This window comes from Gossypium hirsutum, chromosome A13 (assembly GCF_007990345.1).
Source record: "Gossypium hirsutum isolate 1008001.06 chromosome A13, Gossypium_hirsutum_v2.1, whole genome shotgun sequence".
In the NCBI taxonomy this organism is placed as follows: domain Eukaryota; kingdom Viridiplantae; phylum Streptophyta; class Magnoliopsida; order Malvales; family Malvaceae; genus Gossypium; species Gossypium hirsutum.
The window spans coordinates 108,133,862-108,146,491 of record NC_053436.1 but is presented as its reverse complement, the minus strand read 5'-3'; the positions used below and the strand labels follow the sequence as shown (position 1 = coordinate 108,146,491).

At 34.6% G+C, this 12,630-nt stretch overlaps 1 protein-coding gene across 3 annotated transcripts; it reads left to right on the top strand.

The window, feature by feature from the left end:
• The first annotated feature begins 3,861 nt into the window (after positions 1-3,861).
• LOC107938024 (uncharacterized) lies at positions 3,862-10,776 on the top strand. Of its 3 annotated transcripts, XM_016871056.2 has the most exons (6): positions 3,862-4,244; positions 4,396-6,711; positions 6,841-6,943; positions 7,311-9,068; positions 9,407-9,641; positions 9,730-10,776. In XM_016871056.2, the coding sequence occupies exons 2-6, from the start codon at positions 4,478-4,480 to the stop codon at positions 10,296-10,298; spliced, it is 4,899 nt and encodes a 1,632-aa protein (XP_016726545.2). In that variant the 5' UTR covers positions 3,862-4,244; positions 4,396-4,477; the 3' UTR covers positions 10,299-10,776. The 3 variants fall into 3 exon arrangements, 2 of the variants coding, with proteins under 2 accessions (XP_016726545.2, XP_016726544.2); XR_001694807.2 differs by lacking the exon at positions 9,730-10,776 and having other exon boundaries at positions 4,396-6,943; positions 7,311-8,741; positions 8,824-9,068; positions 9,407-9,630; XM_016871055.2 differs by having other exon boundaries at positions 4,396-6,943.
• The last annotated feature ends 1,854 nt before the right edge of the window (positions 10,777-12,630 follow it).

Sequence of the window (12,630 nt, the reverse complement as noted above, 5' to 3'; positions counted from 1 at the left end):
TAATTCGTAATTTATTTAATCATAGAGTCACTCCACAATAAATACTATGATTGAAAACTCCTTATTATATACTTTTTAAGAAAGCAATTCATCTAACTACTTTGCCAAATGACCTCGTCATGTATGTGTTACCCTCTTATGATATCATTGATTCATTTGAGTTAAATTCGTTCACTCAATACAATATTATTTTATCTCATTGTGTCTTTTTAATGATTAATATGACTATTGTCAACAAATGACTGTGATAAATTGCTTGTTCTCGAACAAACAACTTGTAGTCATGTTTCATATTTATCAATCCACACAATGTTAATGAAAGAATGTCGTTTAACTCTTTAATTGAGTTATGAATTCCATTGTTGCTAGTAAAACCATTCCATACATAAGTTATATACTCAATATACCAACAATGGGCTCAACCATCTTTAAAGTATAAGACTCCACTTATATAAAAACACATGATCAATGACTAACTCAGGATTTTGATAAATCACACTATAAAAGTAACAAGTAAATTAATTCAAATAAATTCAAAATTGATTCATCTTGGGTCTAGTCCAATGTATTATTCTTCTAATGAATAAAATTATGTCTCTACCTGTAGAGTCAACTGCTCTGATAGCCAATACTAATCAACTCCCCAATTAGAATTGTAGACAACATAATAATCTTCTAAGTATTTGAAACAAATGCTCACTTTGATTATTTTATAGGATTTCAGACTCATTTAGATTATCTACTGAAGTAAGTTGTTTTTCTTGCAATGTAAATGTTCTTACAATGCCACTTATCATCAGTTTTAACTCAGACAATCAATAAATTAATATTTGCTTGTCACAATTTTGCAATGTATGCAAAACATGAATGACAAACACTAAAGATATAATAGTGAAATGTGAAATAAATTTTATTTACTTATTCATAGTTCAAATACATAAAAAATAGTTATATGTTTACTATAATATAGACACATTTCTCAAACACTGCAAGCTAGGAATGGACCATGTTATTGGTATGGCCTTAAGTTTAGACCTATACTTGAAAGGTATAGAAATACTTATATAACTAATACATGCTTTTAGGAAGTGATGTTGCTACATCCTTGTTTTGATGTTTCATTTTTATATTTTGTTAAAGTGTCTATTTTCCTTCTTGATTTTTTCTTTCTCTCCCGTGGACTTAATCTAGCTTAATAACCTTGATGTAATGTTATGAATTTAAATTCGAGTGCATGACATGCATTACATTACGTTGTTGAAGCAACTCAAACTATTTCAAATTATTACATTAAACAATTTGATATACAATCATAATAATTTTCATACGATCATAAAATTATGCATAAACATAATGAATTAATGTCAAATAAACTCATATAAAGTGTTTATTAATTAAGCATGATCAAATGTGAAGTTAGGATTCGAATCCAAACTCAATGAACCAAATTTAACAATGTGTCTCGAGACATTAAAGTTCTTATCTCGAGACTTAGTTCCCCTATTTTAAACCCTTAAATTTGATGTTTGAATGTCTCGAGATTAAGGGATTCTTATCTCGAGACCTAAAACAAGGCAAAATATATTTTAGGCTCAATGTTGACTCGTCTCGAGATAACAAAATCCTTGTCTTTAGGCTATGCAAACCATGTCTTGACACATGCTTATTCAGTCTCTAGACCATTACCCAAAAAAGCACCATTTTGCCATTTTTTATCATACTGTCTCGAGACATGACTAATGTGCCTGGAGACCTAGCTACCAAAAATGCAACTTTTTCAACAAACAAATGATGTCAAAACATTACACCAAACCCAGAACACATCATAACATGTAAAACACAATCAATAACTTAAGAATCATGGAAAACCATGTATCTTATATTAACATTAGTAAGTAAAAAAATTAAACCAACTAGATACGCATTTTAATTACTTAAATTAAATTACACTCCATAAATTTATGACAAAATGACCATTTTAACTTACTTTAACCTAATACACACCTATTAAACATGTTTAATTGCAATCAAATATCTAAAAATCATGTCACTAATTTCAATGTGACTAGTCCAATTAAACTAACCATTCATCTAAACTTTAGATACTCATATTTATATTTCCATATGCTATAAAGTAAATAAACTCAAAATCATCTGACTATTCAACAAGGCATCATTACCGTATTTAAAAATCAAAATATTATAAAGACTCCAAAATATTTCATAATGACTTCGATATATGCCATACGTAACTAAACTTAGTAAAATCATTACAACGGATGGTTGAGCTAAGAAATTAAACATAAGCTTCATGTTTAATTACAACTCAGTAAAAACATTATATGCCATGCATAACATAATTAATTTCTTAATCTCATAATAGGTTTGAATTCTTTGGTTTAACTTTTTCGGATAGTTCAAATAGTAAATTTAATATCGAAATTGACTGTTCCAACACTGATAGAAATTGAGTCATTACGGTGAATAAATATTCCACACTAAACAACCATAGTAAACAAAATTTATTTATTCAATCTTTGATGTGGCTCAAATTCGACGTTCAATTTTTAGAATGTTACAAGACAAGTTTTCTTAAAAGGCCTAATACCCCCACCCCTCCAAAATAAAAGAGGAGATGTCCTAAAAAAATAACATACTCTTTAATTATAGGTATCATTTTATATTATTTTGATACTATCATTATCTCCCCTATTTGTATATCTTCTAATCCATTATCCAAATTTGCTAATCACTCTCAATTTCACTACCCACTATTTTAGCACAATGGTTCCCACTTTTTATCATTATTATAACCATTTGATAAATTTTTTATGGCATAAAAGCGTTTTATTTTGAACTATTTAATTTTTTGTAAACTTGAGCGCTCTAGAATTTTTTTCGTATCTCTCTTATTATTATATCTACGGCAGCCATAACTCTTAACCTTTTTAGTCTCTTATTGTTTACATAACCACTGTACTTATTTTCTAAGGTTTGTTCTGATGTTCTTTTTCGCTATCTCTTTACTACACTTTATTTTACTAATTTGTAACGTTTCTTCACTTAATAAAAAAATCATTTACAATATTTAATATATATTTTTATAATAAAATTTAAATGCAAAAACATTTAATTTAAATTTCGTGTAAAATTTAATATTGTTTGAGTCGAATCGAGAATTATTTAGAGTATTGATTTAGAGAAAACATTAAATTAATTGATTCGAGAATCGATAGAAATCAATTTTTAAATTTTTTATTTTTATAATTTTTAATAATTTATTTAATTAAACTCTACTAACTAATATAGAATGAATAAACCGATCACCCGTGGATTCCACCACCAATTCAGCTTAAAAAACCTCGGTAAAACCAGTTGAAAGCAGGTCAGTCAGGTTGGGTCGTGTGGTAACGAAGTGTTCTGGCGGGAGAAATAACATTTAATGTTGGACAAAAGTGTAATTACAAGCAAATTTCGTGTAATTTAAACTTCTCACGTTTCCATCAAGTCACTGTGCAGGACGTTCAAACAGTTACCAGCTTTAACGTAGCACTGCCTCTCTCCAACGCGCCACGACGACAAACTCGCCGCTTTAACTGTACACAGTAAGCAATGATCAAATCCTTCCGCCACGTTTCCATTTGTTAAAGCGAATACCTTTTACGCATCAAGATAGCGAGTGGCTTTTCTCACTCCCGTAATGGCGCCTACTCACTTAAAAATAAAATAAAATCGATGGCATTTTTTATATTTTATGGAAACATCAGGGTTAATTTACCAATACGAAAATGGAAATGAGGAATAAAACTTTTTTCTTTCTCCCTCTTTTAATTTACAGTTTTAGCAAAATGGAGCCGCTTAACTACCACACCTCTCTTTTGTACCTGCAAAATCTAAACCGTCCACTTTTCAGTAAACTCAATCGTCGCCGTTCGTTAATCAAGTAGCTTTAAACAATCGAAACCATATCTCACCACACAATGTAAATCCGACGGCCAGTATATCGCCACGTAGCTAAAATAAAATAGCCTAGTATATATAATTTTTATCATTTTGCAATCTAAAGAAGCCCTAGGATTTTCCGTTTGTCACGGTAAAAAAAAAAAAAGAAAACAAAATTATAGAGAAATTAAAATAAAAAAAAATTCGAAAAATCTATCGAGGATTCAAACCCTAGCCTACGATAACACTCTTGATTTTCATGATTCGGCGGAGAAATTGATTTTTTCTGATACATCGATCAGGTAAGTAATGAACTTTATAGCGTTTATTTGTTAATAGTTTAATTTATTAAAGAATCATTTGAATATATAGGTATTGGGATTGATTGGCTAATTTATGGGAAATTTGAGAGATTATTTTTTTTCATTTTTGGGTGCATTTTTGGTTTTACAGATCTAAAACATGCATGATGGGTAAATGTAAAAACTAAAAAGTGGGAGATTGGGGTTTCCCTGTTTGCATTGAGGGGTTGTTGATGGAAAATAGAGTATTGAACTCTCATGGAGCGGAAATTCCTAAGAAATCAAGATCTTTGGATCTTAAGAGTTTGTATGAATCTGGTGATTCAAAGGAGTTTTTTAAAAATAAGAGCTTGAAGAGGAAAGAAAGTTCACAAGAAGGTGATGATGAGAAGAGGAGTACTATTAATAACAAGAGAAAGAAGAGTAGGAAAGCTCTGCCTCTCAGTAGTTTTAGAACCAACCATGATAGTAGTAGTAGCAAGAGTTTAACTGAAGTTTATGATGGGGGTGTTTGTTCTGGGCTGCATGGTCCAGAAAGCTTGAAGAAGTTTGGTTTGAGTCAAAAATCAAAGAATGGTTGCAGTGCTAATGGCATTTCACTTAGTTTGGGTGACAGTGGTACTAGTATTCCCAGGCGTAAAGGTGGGTTTGTGGGGCGAAACAAGTTTGAGAGTGGTCAAGTCTTGAAGCCAGATGGGCGACCTAGTAGTGTAGTTGTTGGTGTTAGTGAGGATGTGAAGTTAGCCAGTGAAGATTCCAGCACTCAGAATGTGTCTTTGAAGGTTGAAGAAGAGAAGCTTATTGATGATTTTAAGGAAAGTAGAAGCAGTGAGCCAAGTTCAGTTCAGCATTTGAAGGAAGAAGATAGTGTTGCTGGTCACTCAGCTGTAAATGATGGTGATTCTTCTTTAAAAAGATCAAGAAGAAAGCCTAGGAAGAAGAAGGATACAGTAAAAGGTGGCAAATCTTTTGCTAAGAAGGTTGAGAGATTAGTAGATTCTTCTGTAAAGCCATTTGGTGATTTGCAAGATGATGATGAAGAGAATCTTGAAGAGAATGCAGCGAGGATGTTATCATCACGGTTTGACCCAAGTTGTACTGGCTTTTCTTTGAACAGCAAAGTCTCTTTATCACCGTCTGAGAATGGATTATCTTTTCTCTTAGCTTCTGGTCGGGATGCTAGTTCTAGGTCTAAGAAATTTTCTGGTTGTGAATCTCCCTCTCTCGATGCTTCTGCTAGGGTATTGAGACCAAGGGAAAGACATGGAGAGAAAGGCAATTCAAGGAAAAGGCGCCACTTTTATGAAATTTTCTCTGGAGATTTGGATGCAAACTGGGTGTTAAATAGAAAAATTAAGGTGTTTTGGCCTTTGGACAAGAGTTGGTATTATGGCTTTGTCAATGATTATGACAAAGAGAGAAAACTTCACCATGTAAAATATGATGACCGTGATGAGGAATGGGTAAATTTACAAGAAGAGAGATTTAAACTCCTGCTTTTTCCAAGTGAAGTTCCCAACAAATCTGAGCCAAAAAGATCTCAGGGTGATGGGGACACTGGTGATAGAATCAGGAACATGAAGCTCAACAAAGAGAACCGGAAGAGAAATGCCATGAAAGAAGATGACAGTGGTAATGGTAGCTATATGGAGTCAGAACCCATCATATCCTGGTTGGCGCGCTCTAGCCGTCGTGTCAAATCCCTACCTTTGCATGCTGTGAAGAGACAGAAAACATCTGCTTCTTGTTGTTTTCATCGGCAACCATTGTCTTGTGATGAAGCTGTGGATGAAAACGGTTGTCTTCACGGGGGTTCCTTGAAAGCAAGAAAAGTTAAATTGTTTGGTTCCTCTGCACTGTCAGATAGACCTGTTGATGGTAGAATCATCGAGGATTCTTCTTTGGGTAGTTGCCCTAAAGACGGTAAACATCCTATCGTTTATTTTCGAAGGAGATTTCGCAGGACAGAGAAAGTTTTGTGGCAGGCTTCTGAAAGCACTTGTGGTGCCAGCATGGTGTCTAAACCTATCACTTTTCTTGGCTCTGTTGATGACTTTCGGGATTTGGGAGAACTTAATGTTTGTCTTGGACGGTTGGATCCTGAAGGAGATCTGTTGTTTACTGATAATGCAGGGCAGTTACAATTAAATATTTCGCTATTACATTCGAAACAGTTCAGGTTTGGATTGAGCTTCCCCATGCTCTCTGTCAATAATTTATTTGGAGTGAAAAGCTTTTGGCTAGTTCATTCATTGTTGCTGCTTCAGTGTGGTACGGTGATGACTATCTGGCCAATTGTTCATCTAGAGGTCCTTTTTGTTGATAATGAAGTTGGACTAAGGTTTCTCCTGTTTCAAGGATCGTTGAAGGAAGCTGTAGCTTTTATTTTCCAGGTCCTGAAGGTATTTTATCGATCTGCTGAACTGGGGAAGTTTGCTGATGTGCGGGTGCCTGTAACTTCGATCAGGTTCAAATTTTCTCTGACTCAAGATTTTAGGAAGCAGATTGTCTTTGCTTGTTGTTATTTTCATGAAGTGAAGCATTTCAAATGGATGTTTTTGGATTGTAAGCTGAAAAGATATTGTGTGCTCAATAGGCAATTACCTCTGTCTGAGTGCACTTATGATAACATTAAGGCGCTTCAGAATGGAACTAACCAGCTGTTTAGTTCTCCTTACAAAGGCTCCTCATCGCTTGAGGTATGACTCTTCCCCATGTTGCTTTGCTATTGAAATCTCAATGTCAAAGGTGTTCTTTTGGCGTATGTGTTTTACTTGTGAGTGTAGTCTTCTGATGAAAAGAAATATATATTTTTTCTTTTGTTATTTGCCCCTAAAAACCACACTTGCCCTTGCAAAAAGAAGGGAAGAAAGGAAATCCATGCTAAAGAAAGGCCATGTTAGTTTTAGTTTTACCATGCAAGTCCTTGCTGGTGATTTAACTATCAGCCATGGGTTCTGGAGTGGTGTTTATTTTTATATTTTTTGCTGTATGGTTAGATATCTAATGTCTATCTTTTGTTTTGCGGCTGCTATTAAATGTTTGAATTTGTTTGCTATTGAACAGGGCTCAAGGAGAAGATATAGGCAGGGTCTCAGCCGTATGGGTGTTTCCAGAGGATATAGTTGTCTGGAAGTTGGCCAACTTTCTTCCAGTTCTGAGAAACAGAACAAAAATCTTCCTCTGTTTACTCTTTTTTTTGGTGCTGCGTCTACTTTCTTTATCAGTTTGCATCTTAAACTACTTATGGATTATTGTGTTGCTCGCATCAGCTTTCAGGATCATGACTCCATTGAGAATCCAGAAAGCTCTGGCAATTTGTTGTTGGATGAAAACTCTAATAGAGAGGACTGTGTGAAAAAAAGTTTCGAAAGTTGTTTAGGAAATTTTCTAAAGGCTTCATCAAAGGTTGCTTCCGTCACTGAGTTAATGACTCTTGATCTCTCAGTTTCTAGTGATGGTCGTTGGAGAAAGTCCTTGCAGAAGCATGGAAATAGTGATCAAATTGTAAATGGAAGTCCTGCCATCTATCATAAACCTGAGGAAGTTGGAGCCTCAGCCATTGGTCAATTAGAGAAGCAAAAATGTGACTATTCAGAGTCTCAGCAACCGTTTTTGTCGTCAAAGGTTGTTGATGGTTGTAAGAAGGGTTCAGGGTCTAGTTCCGTTTTGAATGGTATTACGGTTGAGCTTCCACCCTTTGATCAATATAAAGTTCATGTTGACAGCAAATTACCCAGCACTCAACGGTCTACAGATTTGACTTGGAATAAGAATGGTGGTGTTATCCCAACTCCTAATCCTACTGCTCCAAGAAGTTATTGGCATCGAAATAGAAGTAGTTCATCGATTGGATATCATGCCCATAGATGGTCAGATGGAAAGGCTGATTTCTTCCACAATAATTTTGGAAATGGACCTAAGAAACCACGAACTCAGGTATCATATTCAATGCCCTTTGGAGGTTTAGATTACAGTTCAAAGAATATAGGTGACCACCAGAGAGGTCTTCCTCACAAGCGAATTAGGAGGGCAAATGAGAAGAGATCATCTGATGTTTCTAGAGGTTCTCAAAAAAACATGGAGTTAGTATCTTGTCATGCAAATTTGTTACTTACCCTTGGTGACAGAGGATGGCGTGAATGTGGAGCACAGGTTGCTCTAGAACGTATTGATCGTAATGAATGGAAGCTGGCTGTGAAAATGTCAGGGTCAACAAGGTGCTCTTACAAGGCGCATCAGTTTCTGCAGCCTGGATCTGCCAATCGTTACACACATGCTATGATGTGGAAAGGAGGAAAGGATTGGATCTTGGAGTTCACTGACAGGAGCCAGTGGGCTATTTTCAAGGATATGCATGAAGAGTGCTACAACCGAAACATTCGTGCTGCTTCAGTTAAGAACATACCTATTCCTGGAGTTTGCTTGGTACATGACTATGATGAAAATGCAACTGATGTGACATTTGTTCGCAGTTCTTTCAAGTACTTGCGGCAGGTTGAAACTGATGTCGAGATGGCTTTGGATCCATCCCATGTTTTTTATGACATGGATACTGATGATGAACAGTGGATTTCAGGAATTCATAGATCTTCGCAGAGTGATGGTAGCTGCAGCACATTGGAATTTTCTGACGAAATGTTTGAGAAGGTTATGGACATGTTTGAGAAGGCTGCATATACTCAACAGTGTGATCAGTTTAATTCTGATGAAATAGAAGAGCTCATGGCTGGAGTTGGGTCCATGGAAGTAATCACAGCTGTCTATGAGCATTGGCGGGAGAAGAGGCAAAGAGTTGGAATGCCTTTAATTCGGCATCTCCAGGTATGTTTTTCATTGATTTGCTGCATTATAAATCGATGTACTCCTTTTATTGAGATATAGATTATTGACAGATAATTTGTGGTTGACTCCTATAGAACCCTAGGTGTGAAGCTTATGGATTTCTTCTCTTTTCATTCAACTTTTCATGTTCTCCTTTAGAATTAGATCAGGGATTTGCTTTTGAAATCAGCCCCTTGTGGCCTGCAGCATAAGGTGTATGGGCCCGAGAATTTTACCACATTCACCGTGGCCTGTTTGTTGTTCATGTTATGTGTTTGTTTTATCTTAAAACATTTTTTGCTCTCTAACTCTTGATAAAATTTTCTGTTGTCATTCAGCCACCATTGTGGGAAAGGTACGAACAGCAAGTGAGAGAGTGGGAGCTAACCATGTCTAAAGTTAGCTCTATTCCGTCCAATGCCGTCGAGAAGCCACCCATGTTTGCTTTCTGTCTGAAACCCCGTGGCTTGCAAGTTCCAAACAGAGGGTCAAAACAAAGATCCCAGCGGAAAATTTCAGTTTCTGGTCAAATCAACCCTGCATTTGGAGATCATGAAGGTTTCCATTCTTTCGGTAATGTTCTTTACTTATTTCACTTCCATCTGGCTTTATATAATGATGTTATCTTTTAAGAGTTGGACTTCATTTGTGATCATTTCAGGCCGAAGATCAAACGGGTTCCTATTTGGGGATGAAAAGGTTCTATATCCTCTGCATAACTATGAATCTTTAGAAGATTCCCCACTATTTCAGGCATCGCCAAGAGTATTTTCACAACTAGATTCAGGTATCAAGGGATATTTTAGGGATGGATTTGATAAGCATCATCATCAGAAACTTCGAAGAAGCGAGTCAAAGAAAATTTGCACTTTTCTATCACCAAACGAGTCCCAAATGACGACTTCATATAGTCAGAGACTAATTGGCAAGCGAAATGGGATTCATCAGCAGAGCATGGCCTTTTCAGAGTGGCCAAGCATGCATCATTACTTCTCAGATGGATTACAAAGGCACGGCCCCGAACAGTTGGATAACCCTGATACCGACGAGTTCAGATATCGGGATGCAGCTAGTGCAGCCCGGCACGCACTTAAAATGGCCAAGTTCAAGAGAGAAAGAGCTCAGAGATTGCTTTTCAGAGCAGATCTAGCAATTCACAAGGCCGTTGTTGCTCTCATGACTGCAGAGGCAATCAAAGCATCTTCCGACATTGTAAATGGTGACGGGTAGAATTATCCAATGAAATATGTGTCGAAAGAACAAAATTTAGCCAGCACCACGCAGTTTCGGAATTTGAAGAATACCTAAACAACTGACAATTTTTTCCCTGGAATGGATCCGGTTTTTCCTTTCTCAGTGATGATGGCTTCAGGGAAAGTACTAACAGGAGAGCTGTGAGCGGTAACACTATTTTTTTTTGCTTCTGCTGTATATATTGTGGCAGTTTTTCGTGCAACTTCAGTTCACAGCTCTTACGGCCGGTAAGTTTCTTTTAAATCCCTGCAGCAAGGTTTACTCAGGTTGAGTCCGATTGTTGTTCGATCCTGATGGTAAGGGGTGTACGGAATTTTGACAGAGCCGATCTTTGTATAGAATTTTTTTAACCCCTCCCCTCTTACTTTCTTTTGTTCCCCTTAGCCTTTGATATCAATGTAGCAGGTGTGGGTCAAATAAAAAATACAGCACCACTGCAGAATTAACACGAAAATTTTCATGCTTGAATTGAAATGTTTGGAGCATTTGGCATATGCATAAAGCTTGAATTGAAAATCTCAATTAGACCCTCAATTTTTTTTTTTTTTAAATTTTCACCGAACTCCTAAAACTTAAATTTCAGGGTCTGCACGTGCATAAAACAATTATTTTACTTGCGTATTTTTGTTAATCAATCTGAACTTTATGCTTGACGAAAGTAAATGAGTCACATGAAAATTATCCAGTAATTGATTCGGTCTTAATTTTAATCACGTTTCACGTGTAATACGTGTCAATTTTCCATTCGTGCTTTCAGTAGTTTGCAGTATCAACTTTGCGTATCGTATCCAAATATCTCAGCTGTCTTTATATTAATCAATAATCATAGAAAATATCGTTAAAACTTAAAACCATTAATAAAATATTAACAAGGATTATTTAAAAACTTTTACTAAATTTAAAATTAGGCGGGATTGATAAACACAACATTAATTCCTGAAAACTAAATATTACATCAATAACAACGTAAAATTCGAGTGAACCTCTTTAAAAAAAACAACTAATTTAAATTATTTTACAATTAACACGAGTTAATTTAGAAAATAAACTTAAATTTACGTAGAAAATAAGCTTAAATATTAAAAAAATACAAGAATTTTTATTTTAATTTGAAGGTTTATGCTTTTTTTTAAATTATCAAAAAATTGTAAGAATAGATCAACCGTGAAATATTAAAAAGATAATATAATTTTAAAAAATAAATAAAATTTATTTTTATTAAGGGATAGAGATAAGTTATTCTTATCCAGTTATCATTTTCAATATTTTTTATTAAACAATTTATGAAATAATTTTTAATTAAATATTTTACATTTATCTAATATTTTAGCAAACATTGCCCATAAATAAAATTACGTGACAAATCTTCCTTTCTTTCCTTATCAGATATATTTCTTTCTGTTTTTTTTTATTACTGTTTATAATATCATAATAATCTCTCCACGTCAGCCAGGGGCGTTTTCCGCCCACTAATCTTAACATCAAATCCACCTGTCTGGTTGACTATACACGTGGCTTCATTAAAATACATATGTCAGGCATCAACTTTTTGCGGTCACATCAAATCCCGGCCGTCCATTCTTCGAATTATCGTTCTTTGCTCCATTATTGGTGTGTCCTACATCACCGACAGTTTTGTCAAAACACAGTAACGTACACTCAAACTTTAATAAATATTTTTAATTGCAAAACAAAATAAAAAATAAAATTGATAATTAAATAGTTCTTAATCAATCTGATACTTTAATGGGTTAATAGCAAAGCATATCCTTAACTATTGCAATATTTTAAATTGGTACTCAAAATTAGGATGTTCTAGTTAAGTTCTCAAAGTTTTAATATTATATCAATTAGATCCTTATGTCAAACTAATGGGTATTTTAGGTGTTAAATGCAAGTTTGAATATGTAAATATGTTTGTGCTTAATGCATAGATAGTTCAGACCGAATGTGTAAAAAACATAGATAAGGTCAATAGAGGTAAATAGAAGTGAGACAAGTTAAATGATGAAAATAAAAGTTCGTAGCCTCCGAAAATGAAAAGATTTCTGTTTAGCCTCTTCAAAAATGATGAAATCACATGATAAAGTTACACTTTGATATTTTCAAAATTTCATAATTCAATTCTAACGCACTTGAAAAAAATTTAGGAGTATTTAATTTTTTTAGCACTTTAAATTTAACACGATTTGTATAGATGCACTTGCAATTTGTTCCACGTGCTTTAAATATGTTCTGCTTTATATAGAAGCCTAAAATTAAAAATCCATACAAGCTATTAAAAGGACTTAAATTGAATTATGATTCT